General features: G+C 41.9%; 1 protein-coding gene across 2 annotated transcripts in view; it reads right to left on the bottom strand.

The window, feature by feature from the left end:
* IBTK (inhibitor of Bruton tyrosine kinase) overlaps positions 1 to 16,416 on the bottom strand; it is a 263,811-nt gene that overhangs the window by 20,493 nt on the left and 226,902 nt on the right. For both annotated transcript variants that reach the window (XM_029595548.1, XM_029595549.1), the window contains 2 exons: positions 13,283 to 13,378; positions 1,597 to 1,761 (listed from right to left, as the gene is read on the bottom strand). In XM_029595548.1, coding sequence (XP_029451408.1) covers positions 1,597 to 1,761; positions 13,283 to 13,378 — 261 coding nt within the window. The remainder of the gene's footprint in view (positions 1 to 1,596; positions 1,762 to 13,282; positions 13,379 to 16,416) is intronic.

Genomic DNA, 16,416 nt, shown 5'->3' with positions numbered 1-16,416 from the left:
ATATCTTTCTAATCTCAATGTTCCTTGTCAGAGGCACCTACTCTGCTCATCACAGAAAGAACTATCGGTTTTACCCTCATTTAAGGATATAAGGCTATAAAGAACTAGGGAAATTATTCCTTTCTATTTAGCCCCCAGCTTTTGGAGCTCTCTTCCATTAACTCTATGTCTAAAGGGAGATTATTCTAAATTCAAAAAAACCTTAAAGACTTTTCTTTTTCAGAAAGCTTATGCTACTATCTAGTTGTTTTTAACTTTATTTGTAAATGAATTCTGAACAATTGTTGTAGTAATGAGTAGTAATTATCTATGAATTCCTGTCTCTTTTTTATGTTTTAATTTGTTTTACTATGAATCTGTTTATTTTTAATTTTTTCTTATTGTTGACACTGTTTTATAGATTTATTTATTTTAGATAGACTATGTTAATTTTAAATCATTTATTGCACATCGTTCTAATTTACAAATGTTAAGAGGTGCAATTCATCAAAAAATAAACTAAATTAAACACATGCTCAAAGTGAATTGTTAATGGGAAAAGAGAGGGACTGATGAATAATTACTACTCTACTTCAGCAAATACCAAATGGTGAAAATCCTGAATTTATATTGATATTTGCTGAGAGGAGACTAGTATAACTGCGGAAAATCACCGCTTGAGTTAATAGAAACACTGATAATGGCATTGTTTATGCTGTCTCATTTATATATCTTCATTTCTCACTGTCAACAACAAAACTAGCCAGAGGCAATAAACAGACAACTTTAATCGTATATTAAATACCCACCTGCAGTATTTATAAGCTGTTATATTTGTTTCTGCTAAGATCACGTGCTAAGATCTCTTGACTTTTAAATAAGATAAAACTGCATTTACATTTTCAAATGAACCTTTCATAATCACTTGAAAGCTCATTATGATACCCCAAACTGCAAATTCCAAAATATTTTACAACAATCTGAGTAATTTAAATTGAATAGAATTATTTTTTTTTTACAATTTCCAAAGCAAATAGCATTAAGGAAAGACTCTCTCTCTCTCCCTAAACAGATTTTTCTCTGTCTCCACAAATATGTATATAAACACCACCAAAACAGTTACTTCCATTGGGTTCTATTAAGTATATCTGCTCAGGAATTCTAATAGATCAGGGTCACCAACAGAGTACAGCACACTTCTCCTCTTGCAGTCAGCAAAACTTCTCTCTTACTAGTTTGAGAACTTTCTGGCTGTACATGTATAAATATAAACCAACTAAAGAAAAAGGAAACTAAAGAAGAGAGTGCAAAACCATTAGTCAAGCATTATTTCCCTTTACTAAGTGTTACCAGTTGAGAAAGATACGAATAACCTCAATGACAGCTGGGACAAGCAGAAATGTATGTAATGTCATCACAACAGAAAAAAAATATCAGATGGGATTGATCTAGATTGTTCTTCAAACCAGCAGAAAGAAATATCAACAGGTAAAAATATTTTTTCTTGGATTACACTCCTCATGCTGCCCTGAAAGTGTAAGGTGGTAATGAGCAGATCTGATGTTGAAAGCCACCCTGACATGCCAAAATAACAGAATAAATGGTTTTCATGCTCACCATGTCTTTTTTGTTTTTGTGGCACTTGGGGGTGTTAATTGAGTAACCAAAACTTCAATATTCTCTGGATTGCTTTGTATGGAGGATGTTTCTTTAATATTCATAGCAATCATTTTCTTCTGCTTCTGAGAGAGCTTCATTCCATGAGAAGCTGATTTACTTCCTCTATAACATCAATGATAATATTCATACAAATATGAATATATTTTCATAATATTTAGACATTTCTTCATTTAATACTTGTTTTGAACACAGTACTAAAAAAATTAAGGTTACTGACAGATTATGCAGATAAGTGTAAGGTGATGCATATAGGGAAAAATAACCCATTCTATGTTAGGTTCCATCTGATATTTTTATGTTAGGTTCCATATTAGGAGCTACCACCCAAGAAAGATCTAGGCATCATAGTTTATAACACATTGAAATCATCGGTTTAGTGTGCTGCGGCAGTCAAAAAAGCAAATAGAATGTTGGGAATTATTAGAAAGGGAATGTGAATAAAACAGAAAATGTCATAATGCTTCTGTATCACTCCAAGGTGAGACTGCACCTTGAATACTGTGTACAATTCTGGTCGCCACATCTCAAAAAAGATATAGTTGCGATGGAGAAGGTACAGAGAAGGGCGACCAAAATGATAAAGGGAATGGAGTAGCTCCCCTATGAGGAAAGACTAAAGAGGTTAGGACTTTTCAGCTTGAAGAAGAGATGGCTGAGGGGGGATATGATAGAGGTGTTTAAAATCATGAGAAGTCTAGAACGGGTTAATGTGAATCAGTTATTTATTCTTTCAGATAATAGAAAAACTAGGGGGCACTCCATGAAGTTAGCAAGTAGCACATTTAAAACTAATCAGAGAAAGTTCTTTTTCACTCAACGCACAATTAAACTCTGGAATTTGTTGCCAGAGGATGTGGGTAGTGCAGTTAGTATAGCTGTGTTTAAAAAAGGATTGGATAAGTTCTTGGAGGAGAAGTCCATTACCTGCTATTAATTAAGTTGACTTAGAGAATAGCCACTGCTATTATTAGCAACAGTAGCATGGGATAGACTTAGTTTTTGAGTACTTGCCAGGTTTTTATGGCCTGGACTGGCCACTGTTGGAAACAGGATGCTGGGCTTGATGGACCCTTGGTCTGACCCAGTATGGCATGTTCTTATGTTCTTATTTGGGAAAAATCTAAAGACTTTGATATTTACATAGTCCTTTGAGGAATACCTTTAAATATGGTCTATATAGACTGATTAGGGTCTTGAAGTGGTAAAGAAATAGTGATCTAAATAAGAAAGGTACATGCTATGATAGAGTTAATCCTGCTCATTGTCTAGTTCAACAGAAGCAGCCCTTCCAAAGTCTTCAGTGACCTGTTTCTGGCTAAAACCAAAGGCCTTGAACTCGAACTCTTTCCTCCTTGACCTATCCATTGCTTCTGAAACTGTTGATCACCACCTTTTTCCTTGATACTCTGTCCTTACTTGCATTTTGAAACTCCATCCCATCTTGGTTTTTTTCTTATCTCTCCCATTGCACTTTTAATGTGGCCTTTGGTAGATCCTCCTCTACTGCCATCCTAATATCAACTGGGGTGCCTCAGGGCTCTGTCCTGGATCCTTTTCTCTTCCCCCTCTATATTAATTAACATGGTGATCTGATCTCCTCCCATGACTTTCAATATTATATGCTGATGATTCCCAGATTTCTCTCTCTACACCAGAATTTTCAACAGGAATCCAGTCCCAAATATCAGCCTGCTTCTCTTATCACTGCTTAGATGTCCACTGCCACCGTAAACTCAACATGGTCAAGACAGAATTCCTTATATTTCTCCTGAAACCCACTTCCCTTCTCCCTTTCTCTTTTTGTGGATAACACTGTCATTATCCCGGTCCCATCACAGCTGTAATCTTGGCGTCATCTTCGACTTCTCTTTCTTTTCTACACATATCCAAAACACTGCTAAAATATGTAATTTCTTTCTCTAATATCACCAAAAGGCACATCTTCCTTCCTGAACACACTACCATAACCCTTATCTACTCCTTCCCTTCACCTCCCACTTAAACTACTGCAAGCTACTCCTCACAGTTTCCCAATGAACTATCTCTTCCCATTGCAATTTCTAAAATTCAGCTGTGCGACTTATTTTCACCAGTTGCTATATGCATATAACCCTTCTTTTCAAGACATTACATTGGCTCCCTATCCATTTCTGCATACTGTTCAAGCTTTTCTTGCTCACTACAAGCGCCTTCACTCTGTAGCTCTTCACTACCTCTCCTCTCTTATCTCTCCCTAATTGTGAACTCCGTTCATCAGGAAAATCATTTATATCTATTCCCTTTTCCTCTACTGCCAACTCCCAAATCTGTTTTCTCAACTTGGCTGCACTCTATCAGGATCATGCATCAAAATGCGATAACGTGCTAACACATGCAAAAAGTATAGTATCGCGTGTCGCAAATGCAAATTTTTTGAGGTGGGCGGGTTTTAGTTAAATTAGGGATCATATCATGCTGTGCGATAGCATAACGCATGCCATCGCATGGTTTTAACGCCAGAAATAACTAGTTTTTCCCTTGGCGTTAAGCTGCGTGATATGTCTGAAAGGGCCATAACGCAATTCGTGACAACATTTTGGAATTGCATTTTGCCCATTTCTGGGCTTGAGGAGGATGGGAGAGGGGAGGAGGGGAGTGGAGTATAGAGAGAGAGAGCCTCTGGGGAGGCTTCACTGTGTGCACCTATTTATATCTCTATAGGAGGGCCACCTGATAGGTCGAGGTGAGGTGTTAGAGATAGTGATAGTTTAGGGTTTAGAGGCCTGTTTCGCATGTAGAGTGAGACATACGAACAAGCGCAGTACACCTTGGTGAAGATTTGAAGTCATTTGGAGTGAGGAAAGTCTCAAAAAGATGAAAATTTGTACTATGTTCTCTCACCCTAGTTTGATGGTACCCTGTTACTGAGACCGCCACAATCTCCTTAGGAGGCTGCACGAACTGAAGAACCTCAAGCATTTTGTGTCTGACATCTTCTTCAGTCAAAAGCTGGAATGGGACGGCCTCCGCCATCATCCTAACCCTGCAAAGGTCAAGTCCTCAGGTGAGGACTTCCTCCACTCCTCTGGAGGAGAAGGGTCTCACGGGAGACCATCCGAATCGTAGGAGGAGGATTCCATCTAATCATGCCCCCAAGGGATTGTAGGGACCCTCATCTTTACTGTATACCACAAGGGATAGGGTCCTAGGTGCTTGGCTGATGTCCAGAGGTGCAGGCACGATGGAACTGAATGGGGCACTACCAGTCACGGCTTCTCAGCTGGCCTTGCCGGAGCTTCTTCAGAGAAACCGGCGACGACCACCGTATAGGTATGGAGAAGCCTCGGTGCGCCACCGGGCACCAGTGCCATTCTGGGAACAGATGCCAGCTGGGTCACTATGGCACTGTGCACTGAGATTCTCCAGAAGTGGTATGAACACAGGCAGTACTGGCTCTGGTGCTATTGGTATTCCTGGGGGAATTCTGTGCTATGGCGGAACGCAGAATTTGTGCAGAATTCCCTCCCCCTGCGCAGAATTGCCAAATTCTGCGCAGAAAATAGCAGAGGAGACCCTGGCATGCCGCGAACAGAGCGTGTCCCGCGGCACATGCTCCGTTCGCGGCAAAGATGAAGGCCCGGTGCGCCGTTTGCGGCACACGAGGGCCTTCCCTTTTCACTGCGAATGGCACGCCGGGCTTTCATCTTCGCTGCGAATGGAGCGCGCCCTGCAGCATGCCGGTGAGAGAGAATGTGTGTGTGAGAGAGGAGAGGGGGTGTGGGGGTGGGTGAGAGACAGCTTGGTTGGTAAGAGGGGGATGTTTGAGTGTGGGTTACAGAGAGGGAGCCTAAAAGAGGAGGTGAGGGTGAGAGACAGCTTGGTTGGTAAGAGGGGGAGTGGGGGGGATGCTTGAGTGTGGGTTTCAGAGAGGGAGTCTATATGAGGAGATTGTGAATTGTGTATGTGTGTGAGAGATTGGGAGCTCATGTGTATGAAAAAGGGATTGTGTGTATGTGAGGGTGCTAGCCTGTGTAAAGGGATTGTGTATGTATGAGTCAGAGCCTGTGTGAAGGGCTGCATGAGAGAGAGAGACATAGGTAGCCTGTGTGAGGATGTATGTGTGAAAGAGAAAGGGAGCTTGTGTGGGTGTGTATGCAAGAGAGAGGGCCCTGTATGAGGGGATGTGTGAGTGTGCGAGAGAGTGAGGGAGCCTGTATGAGGGTGTGTGTATGTGGAAAGGTCACTCTTATTTGAATTTCTAGGGAAATTCTGCTCAAATATTTAAAATTCTGCAAACTTTAAGTAATAACTTTTTTTCTGTAATAATTTAAAATGTAATTCCTTAAAGACACATTACATAAATTGTGTTATTTTGACCAATATAAAGTTTGCAAAATTTTGCAGAATTTTCAGTTTTTGTGTGCAGAATTTTAAATTGTTTTGCACAGAATTCCCCCAGGAGTAGCTATTGGTGCCACTGGACTGAAGCCCTGCACTGCCCATTCCACCACCAGCTGGACTAGACACTCCAGTTCCTCCTCAAACGTTGCTAATGGCAATACTGACTGGGTGGCAGGTAGGGTGGCCAGATCTTCCTTGGACCTGCAAGGGGGATCGGCGACTGGCACTAGGACTGGTGGAGATAGTCCTGGACCCCAGGCATTGATGGAGCTTTGGCATTTCTCACCAAGGGGTTGCTTCAGGGCATTGCGGCAAAAGCCGGTGCATCCCCGTGCCAGGCACTGTGCATCAACGGTGACCAGTGGGGATTATTTTTGTTCTTGCCACGATGCTCAGCCCTGGTCTTTCCCCAATGCCGAGGTCAAGGACAATGAACCCGATGTCCCCGGCACAGAGGAGATTGACGATGGTTGGTCTCTGGCACCCCTATCCACCAGCAACCTTGACGGAATCGAAGGCCCCACCAATGTCGATGGTGTGGTGTCCATCGGTTCGGGTCTGAGGTCCTCTGATGCCAATGCCTCGGACTTCTTCGACCCAAAGAGGGTGTCCATCTTGTTGAGTCAAAGCCAGCATCCCTTTGGGGTCATGTGAGCGCATAAGCGGCAACCCCAGACATCATACGATGCTCCCAGGCAGAGGATTGCAAACCTCATGAGGATCAGTGATCGACATCGTACTCAGGCACTGGGAGCATCAGCGGAAGCCAGACATGGCCAAAATGGGGCAAAACAATTGGGAAAATACGGAATGATGGCAGTGGGTGTCTATGAAAGATGGGCACCAAGGCACTGCCACCACAAGGGAACCAACCACAAAAGGAAACTTAGCCGAAACCCGAAAACCCTGACTGGGGACACTATGGGGAGGCACCTAGAGGGACCCAGCAACTGACTTTTGAAGAGAGACAGTGAAAAACTGCAAAATCCAAAGTTTTCCATAAGGCAAAAAGCCAAAAGTTTTAAAGCTCAATCCAACCTCGATGCTGACAGCTCTACGGAAAAAAAAGAGACAAAAGACGGACCCCATGTGGACGTGTAGTATAGGGCATGCTGGGCATGGCTCAGTGTGCCTAGTCAAAATTTTCCACATTGGGCTCCATCTGATGATGTCACTCATGTGTGAGGACTACCATACTGCATGTCCTCAGAGAATGGCTTTTCCCAAGTGTATTTGGCTCATAACTGTTTATGGATATCTCCACTAGGAACTTGTCCAAACCTTTTTTAAACCCAGCTATGCTGAATACATTTACCATATCCTCTGGCAATGAATTCCAGAGGTTATTATTATGCATGGAGTATAAAAATATTTTCTCTTATTTCTTTTAAATGTACAACTTAGCAACCTCATTGTGTGTCCCCTAGTCTTTGTACTTTTTGAAAGAATAAACAACTGATTCACATTTACTCATTCCACTCCACTCATTTTACAGATCTCTATCATATTTCCCCTCAGCCATCTCTTCTTCAAGCTGAAGATTCCTAATCTCTTTAGTCTTTCCTCATAGGGGAATCATTCTATCCACTTTATCATTTTAGTCACCCTTCTCTGTACCTTTTCTAATTCTGCTATATCTTTTTTTGAGATGTGGTGACCATAACTGCACACAATACTCAATATGAGGTTGCACCATGAAACAGAGGCCTTATGCTTTTCTGTTTTATTCTCTATTCCTTTCCTAATAATTCCTAGCATAATTGCTTTCTTGACTGCTGCTGCATACTGAGATGATTTCAATGTATTATCAATGACACCTGCATCTTTTTCCCGAATGGTGACTCCTAGACTGGAACCTTACATTCTAAAAGGAGAAATTACTACTTACCTGATAATTTCCTTTCCTCTAGGGAAGGCAGGCCAATCCACAACAGTGGGTTATACATGCCTATCAGCAGACACAGACAGAGTAAAGGAAGGTTGACAGTTGGGTGCCTGGTGGAGTGAGGATCACTTGGTAACTTGTCTGCCTGGTGTAATGGTGGTGAACCTCACGCATCACATAGATGGGATTTTAGATAGTGCTGGGGAAAAGCCAGCTGTCTTGGTACATGTGGGTACCAATTACTTAGAAAAGTTCAGGAGGGAGGTTCTGGAAACCAAATGTAGGGCTTTAAGTCAAAAGCTGAAATCCAGAACCTCCAGAGTAGCATTCTTAGAAATGCTCCATGTTCCGTGTGCAGGACCCCAGAGGCAGGCAGAGGTCCAGAGTCTCAATACATGGATGAGATGATGATGCAAAGAAGAGGGTTTTAGATTTGTTAGGAACTGGGCTTCATTTTGGGGAAGGGGGCACCTTTTCCGAAAGGATAGGCTTTATCTTAAAACTGTCTGTGAAATCTTGGACTTGTTTCCAAAGATTTCTGTTATATTGGGTGATGTATAATTGATATGCAGCTATGCGTGCAATCAACGTGGACCCTTGAAAGACTCTGCGTCCCAATGCGTCCAAAGTCTTTTGTTCCTTACCAGGAAGAGCAGAGGAGTATGGATGGGATCTTTTAGCCTTCTTTTGGGCCGGTTCTACTACCACAGAATGGTGTGGCAATTGGCTTTTTTGAAATCCTGGGGCTTGCTGAACCAGGTATGTAACATCAGTTTTTCTATTCACTGGTGGAACGGTACCAGGATGATCCCACAGGCGACGAAAAAGGTCCAGAAGAACTTAATGGACAAGTATTGCCATTATCTCCTTTAGAGCATCTATAAATTGCAAGACCTCCAACATTTTGTGGCGAGCATCCTCCTCTGTCACTAAATGAAATGGGATGGTTTCGGACATTTCCTTGACAAAGCTGGCAAAGGAAAGGTCTTCTGGAGGAGACCTACATCTTTCTTCCGGGGGTGAAGGCTCTGAGAGCAGGTCCTTGGAATGTTGAGAGAAATTGTCCAAAGATGCATCCTCCCATGGATCGTATGGTGGCTCTTTTTCTCCTGGTGGACCTCCTGAGGGAGGAAGAGTACCAAAGCTGAGAGGGCGAGAAGGCATCGATGAGAGATGAGGTGGCATCGATGGCACCGAGGCAGATGAGATGTGCTTTGGCACAGATACTCCCGATGGCCCTGGAACTGGTTCTGGCATCGAGCTAGGAGTCGCCCCCTCGTCCTCCGAAGAATCCGGTATGGGAATCGGTACCTGTGGAGGCTTCGATGGCCGACCCGGTGCCAGCGCATCCAATGGCACGGGTTGAGTTGGTAGGGCACCGATGAATGTGTCTAGGTGCTCAAGAAGCGTGCGATCATCGATGATACCGGTTCCGGTGGTGATTGGAAACCTCGAAGGGCATTGAGCACTGCCTATTGGACTAATTTGTCCAACTCCTCCCTGAAGGCTGGTGTGGATAACAGTGCACCAAGGATGGGAGGCAGGCTAGGCATTACTGGGGCCTCCACAGGGATCCGTGGAGGCTTAGTACTCGGCACCGATATCGGTGGGGAATGCCTCGGGGTCCCGGGTCCAGAGGAGGATGGGGGCTCCTCTCTCCGGGCCTTCTTTGCAGACGGCTTGATGGAAGTCGATGCTGCTGCGATATCAGTGCCGGCACCGGGCAGGGACACACGTAGGTGCCAGTGACGATGTTTCCCTCGGTGCTCGGACCGGTCCTTCTCCGGCACAGAGGATGATGCCGCCGATGCCTTAGATGAGATCGGTGACAGTCACCCGCTCCTCGATGTTCCTGGCGCAGCGTCTGTGATGTCGATGGACCTCCTCCGGCCAAAGCAACTTGAATTGGTGTCGATGGAGCAGAACGTTTAGGTCCAAACAGAAGCTCCATCTTGTCCAGTTGAGCGCGCCGGCCTTTGGGGGTCATTTGTGCACAACTGGGACACTGACAAATGTCATGCGAAGGGCCTAAGCACAAAACACATACGTTATGTGGGTCCATTATGGACATGGTCATCGGACACGCGGGGCATTTTCTAAACCTGATCGCCATGACGGAAAAATGGCGGGTGCGCGGTCGATGACCGTCTGGCACCAAGAGGTAAACCGCCAGGAATAGACTGCAAAGCATGGGGAAATAACTTACCAAGCGTGGGAGGGAACGGAGCATGATGGGGGGATCCTGGTGAGGGTGGTTTTAGAAGGTTTAACTTCAAATATTTCTATGAGGAAAGTTGTAAGGAATTTCTCACAGAGCTCCTAAACCGCGAGGCAACTTGCTGCGCGGAAAAAAAGAGACTAAAGGGGGACCCCTGGTGGCCACAGGGTTAGTGGCATGCTGGGCATGCTCAGTGTGCCAATCAAAGTTCTAGAAACTTTGACAAAAGTGTTCTGTGACAGGGCTCCATCTGATGATGTCACCCACTTGAGGACTACCATCCTGCTTGTCCTGGAAGAACATAAGAACATGCCATACTGGGTCAGACCAAGGATCCATCAAGCCCAGTATCCTGTTTCCAACAGTGGCCAATCCAGGCTATAAGTACCTGGGAAGTACCCAAAAACTAAGTCTATCCCATGCTACTGATGCTAGTAAGAGCAATGGCTATTTTCTAAGTCAACTTGATTCATAGCACATAATGGACTTCTCCTCCAAGAATTTTTCCAAACCTGTTTTAAACCCAGCTACACTAACTGCACTAACCACATCCCCTGACAACAAATTCCAGAGTTTAATTGTGCGTCGAGTGAAAAAGAACTTTCTCCAATTAGTTTTAAAATGTGCTATATGCTAACTTCATTGAATGCTCCCTAGTCTATTATCTGAAAGAGTAAATAACCGATTCACGTTTACCTGTTCTAGATCTCTCGTGATTTTAAACACCTCTATCATATCCCCCCTCAGCCATCTCTTCTCCAAACTGAAAAGTCCTAACCTCTTTAGTCTTTCCTCATAGGGGTACTGTTCCATCCCCTTTATCATTTTGGTCACCCTTCTCTGTACCCTCTCCATTGCAACTATATCTTTTTTGAGATGAAGCGACCAGAATTGTACACAGTATTCAAAGTGCGGTCTCACCATGGAGCGATACAGAGGCATTATGACATTTTCCGTTTTATTTACCATTCCCTTCCTAATAATTTGTAACATTCTATTTGCTTTTTTGACTGCCACAGCACACTGAGCTGACAATTCAATGTGTTATCCACTATGACGCCTAGATCTCTTTCCTAGGTGGTAGCTCCTATTATGGAACCTAACATCGTTTAGCTATAACATTTGTTATTTTCCCTATATGCATCACCTTGCACTTATCCACATTAAATTTCATCTATATTTGGGTTTATTTATTTATTTATAATTCTTTATATACCGAATTTTTCATGCGAACATATCAAACCAGTTTACAGTAGGTAACAAATAATCATTTAATAATATTTGCATTTCCAAAAAAAAAAAGGAAGTAAATACATGGTTTCATAATATAATTAAATAGACCAGTTTTCCAGTTTACAAGGTCCTACTGCAATTTATCACAATCTGCTTTTAACTACTCTGAATAATTTTGTATCATCTGCAAATTTGATTACCTCACTTGTCGTATTCCTTTCCAGATCATTTATAAATATATTGAAAAGCACGGGTCCCAGTACAGATCCCCGAGACACTCCATTGCCACCTCCCTCCACTGAGAAAATTGTCCATTTAATCCTACTCTCTGTTTCCTGTCTTTTAACCAGTTTGTAATCCACGAAAGGACATCGCCACCTATCCCATGACTTTTTACTTTTCCTAGAAGCCTCTCATGAGGAACTTGGCCAAATACCTTCTGAAAATACAAATACACTACATCTACTGGTTCACCTTTATCCACATGTTTATTAACCCCCTTCAAAAAAGTAAAGCAGATTTGTGAGGCAAGATTTGCCTTGGGTAAAGCCATGCTGACTTTATTCCAATAAACCAGGTCTTTCTATAAGTTATATATCCCCTCAAGCCTCAGATTGGAACCCTGCCTCTTAACTTTCAGAAAAAAACTCAAGACGTGGCTCTTTCACCAAGCCTTCTCTGATCCTCCAGACAATCACTAGACGCCATTATTCTCACCTGGACGAATGGTCTTTTATCCTCTCGAACGATGGACTCTGGCACTTCCAGGTTAAAGCACTTTAAGCTTTAACCCATATTCTCTATTGTATTATGTTACAATTACTTCCTGCCTTTACCTTCTTTCCAGCTATTTAAGCTTCCAAGTTTTTTACTCCTTGTTAAATGTAACTTTGCCTTATTCACCTCTATTGTTAATTACTTTAGTTATTGCCTCAGTTATACCCTGGTTCTATGTAAACCGATCCGATATGGTTTTTTACTATGAAGGTCGGTATAAAAAAAGTGTTTAAATAAATAAATAAACAAACAAATAAATAAATATATGATTGTGATCTTTAGAACAGTTTCCACTATTTTTCCTGGCACTGAAGTCAGGCTAACTGGGCTGTAGTTTCCCGGATCGTCCCTGGAGCCCTTTTTAAATATTGAATGACCCTGTTAGATAGTAAGTCATTGAGGCAGGGACTTACCTACTGGATCAGAATTGAAACTTGCCTTGAACATGTGCTTAGAAAAGTGACGTAATAAACTAAATCTAAACTCCAAAACAAAATATGAAATTTTGCATTACAAGGCTCTCTTATTTCCAAGCATCTCAAACTTTTATTTTTATTTTTATTTTTTTTAGCTATTTAGAGCTCTTACCAGTCCCACATATAAATTACAAAACACTGGTTAGTTCAAAGTTTAAAGCTCGAATAACTAAGTGGTGGTGTTTTGCATAATATGTAGGATATTGGCAAATCACCAGAATTTATTAGGAGATATTCAGAATGCTTCTGCTGATGCTACAAGTGGATCTCTTTACAACCTACTAGCAAGAGGGCTAAAACAAGATAGAATGTTGCCCCAATGAATAAGGGATTGTTTCCTCCCTGTTCCTTAGAAAAAATACTATTCCACAATACATTGGCACAGATTCTGTGTCAGCTAATAATCCCACTAGTAGACTATAAACAAAACTGTCACTGGCACCAGAAACATCCATTTTCTTTGTTTCCTTTAAAACCATAAAATATTTCTGAAACTTGATTCAGAAAACCAGAGTCAAACATACCACATATTGAACACTGGACAAATTCAAGCATACAGAAAGCTTACCTAACAGAAAAGGAAGATTTAAAATGTCAAGTTTCAGTAATACCCTATTCTTTCATAATTTTCTTATATAGTTTTGTTTTACTAACCCTGTATTAGCCTTTGCCGTAGTTCCTCCACACTTTTGCAAATTTTCTTCAATTTCCATGATGGTTCTTAGATCCATAGCAGGGGGGCTGGTAGGGCTAAATGAAAATGTTTTTTAAAGTTAGTTATTTTTCTAGGCCTTTGTATTTCTTCACACTGCATTTAAATCCTTCACATCATACCCAAGTTCGGTAATAAACAGTAGGGATGTGCAGCCAAAAACATTTTTTTTCTCATTTCTTTTGGTGAGCACTAACTGAAATGAAAAAAATGAATGTGCATCCTTAACAATATAATCTACATCACTCCCTCCTAAAATTATGACAAACATCAAATAGAACGCTTAAAAAAAACAAAACACAAGAATCCTAAAATTCATCACAATAGGACCATTGCTTATCCAATTTGACATGCTATGATACTTTATTTACTTTATGTACTTTGTGTGTTTTATATACCTTCATTCCATATGAAAATCATTAGTTCATAAAGGTGTACAGGTTTGACATTCATACATTTAATTATGGAGTTTGCAATTCTCAAAGCCAGGTAAACAGTGATTTATCTAGGTACACTGCATTCATCTGTCTGACTAAAACTATGTGTAGGGATCCATTGTGTGAACACTTTTACCCAAGTAAAAAAAAAAAAAAAGATATTCAGTTTCAGCGATCACCAGCAAGACGCCACCGTGGTCAACGCTCTGTTTAGTGATGATAAAGAAATTGGCGGCATGAGGATAGCGTGTCTGATAGTTTGAAAGATGTTTGATGATGAGGTGTTTGAATAAGACATGGAAAATCTGCTGGTAATTGGGATGAGGACAGCATTGGTCGGATTGTTGAAATCAGGACGATAAGAAGGGTCGAAACTGATATTTCAGAATTTTTTTTTTTTTTTTTTTAGAAGAGAAGGATTTGAGTAGAATGGCTCCCAGTTAAAATGGGAAGAGAAGCGTGCTATGAGGAATTATATGGAAGAGGAATGAAAAATATAAGGATCATACCACCAGGCAGATAAAATGTATAAAAAATAATTTGGTATTTGTGGGAGTGTTAAACATTAACTTTTTTGATAATTGTATTAAATATATGTGAGATAATACTCTGAATATAATCTAATGTACTGTAATGAGTATGAATGTGGAGAGTGAGTGTGGATGTTTAATGCATTAAATGTTTTATATTGTATTGTACTGTGGTGATAAGAATCTTTTAAATGATTTGTATAAAATGTGTTGAAATAAATGCTTGAGAAACTGTACACACACTGATCTGTGGTACTATAGGAACGAAAATTAGCAGATAACCAATTTTCCTGTAATTCCCACTGAAAGCTCATGGTGCCATTGTAGCTCAAAAGGGACCGGTTCAAGTTGAGCTAGAAACACAAATGAGTAGGGGAAACTGTTGGCTCAAAAAATAAAAGCAAGAAATGTATTGGTATCTAGACTTGATAGCTTCAGGCATGGACAAAAAAAGAGGAGGAACAGAAGACATTTAGATTTTTTGGGGGCAATATTCAGTCGCTGAATGGCTTGGCTAGTTAGCCAGATAACCCTATCCGGCTAACCTGCAGGGTATATTCGGTGGCGCAGTCGCACTACTGAATATACCCAGCTATCTTAGGCCTGGATTTATCAAAATGCATGCGATAGGAAAAGGGGTGTGTTTTATGGTAATAGGCAGTTTATCGCAATTTGTGCTAATACCTATGTGAAGCGCTATCTTAGCGCAAATTGCAATAACTTTTTCGCACTTTGCGTTAAGTGCCAGAATTGTTGAATTTCCTACATACACCACTGGGGGGACCATGCGTAGTAGTTTTAAGCTCCTGGAGAGCTAGCCTAGCTATCAGGGCCTTCCTACCCCCTGAAATTCCAATACTTGAGAAGAGGAAAGACGACTCTTGGTCAGATTGACTATCCACCCTAATAACCTTAGACGCTGGACAGCCACATCCACTACCTGTCAGTAAAGGACCTCTGACTTCGCCCTGACCAGCCAGTCATCCAGATATGGGTGAAACAAGACAGCTCCAGAGAGATGCCACCATGACTACCATCACCTTGGTGAAGATCCTGGGTGCTGTCACCAGACCAAATGGAAGGGCACAAAATTGAAAATGCCATCCCAGGACCATGAATCTTAGATATCTTTGATGGGTCAGATTCCTATACGTAAGCATGCTTCGGTCAAATCCAAAGAAGCCAAGACTCCCCCTTGTGCACTGCTGCAATCACCAAACAGAGTCTCCATTCTAAACCGAGGAACCTTGAGAGCTACGTTCACTTTCTTCAAGTCCAAAATTAGTCGCAACATTCCTTCTTTTTTTGGGAACAATGAAATAAATGGAATAGCGGCCCTTCCCCTGTTCTTCCACATGTATGGGAACAATGGCCTTCAGCATTCGCTGACAGTTAACAGTTTGCTGCACCTCGAGACCATTTTCCCGGTACGAGCAGGGGGAGACCATACAGAAATCTCTTAGCAGACAAGCAAATTCTAAAGCGTAACCTTGCCTTATCATGCTCAGCACGCACAAGTCTGATGTGATCTTGGTACACCCCTAGTAAAAAAAAAAAAAAAAAAAAAAAAAAAAAAAAAAAAAAAGAGTCAACCGACCCCCTATAGCTGGCACAGAGGATTGGACCAGCCTCACTTCATTGGGTGGATTTGGCTCCACCACTACCCTGGTTAGAGCCATCTCTATTCAGTCTTCACCCACGAAAGGATGGGTTCCAGGATGATTGCTTCCCAGAGGATTGCCTCTGGATGCCACTTGAAGCCCTGTTAGACCGAAATCGCTTATTCCCCGTGAAACGAGAGCGCAAATGAAAAGACCCTTTCCCTTTCGGTTTATTTCAGGCAATTTATGACTTTTATTCCTCCTGTGAAGCTTGATCATCTCCTCCAAGTCTTGCCCAAAGAGCAGCTTCCCTTTAAAAGGTAACGCCCCCAGCTAAGACTTGGATGACCCATCTGCAAACCAGTTCCTCATAGGAGTCTCCTGGCTAAAACCACCATCATTGTCCTTGAAGAAGTCCTAATGAGTTCGTACAACACATCATCACCAGAGGCCACCACAGCCTCCAGTCGACCATCTGCTGGAGACAAAGAAATACTGAGGGACTGCA

Source organism: Rhinatrema bivittatum, chromosome 3 (assembly GCF_901001135.1).
Source record: "Rhinatrema bivittatum chromosome 3, aRhiBiv1.1, whole genome shotgun sequence".
Classification (NCBI taxonomy): Eukaryota; Metazoa; Chordata; class Amphibia; order Gymnophiona; family Rhinatrematidae; genus Rhinatrema; species Rhinatrema bivittatum.
This window is presented reverse-complemented; position numbering and strand designations above follow the sequence as displayed.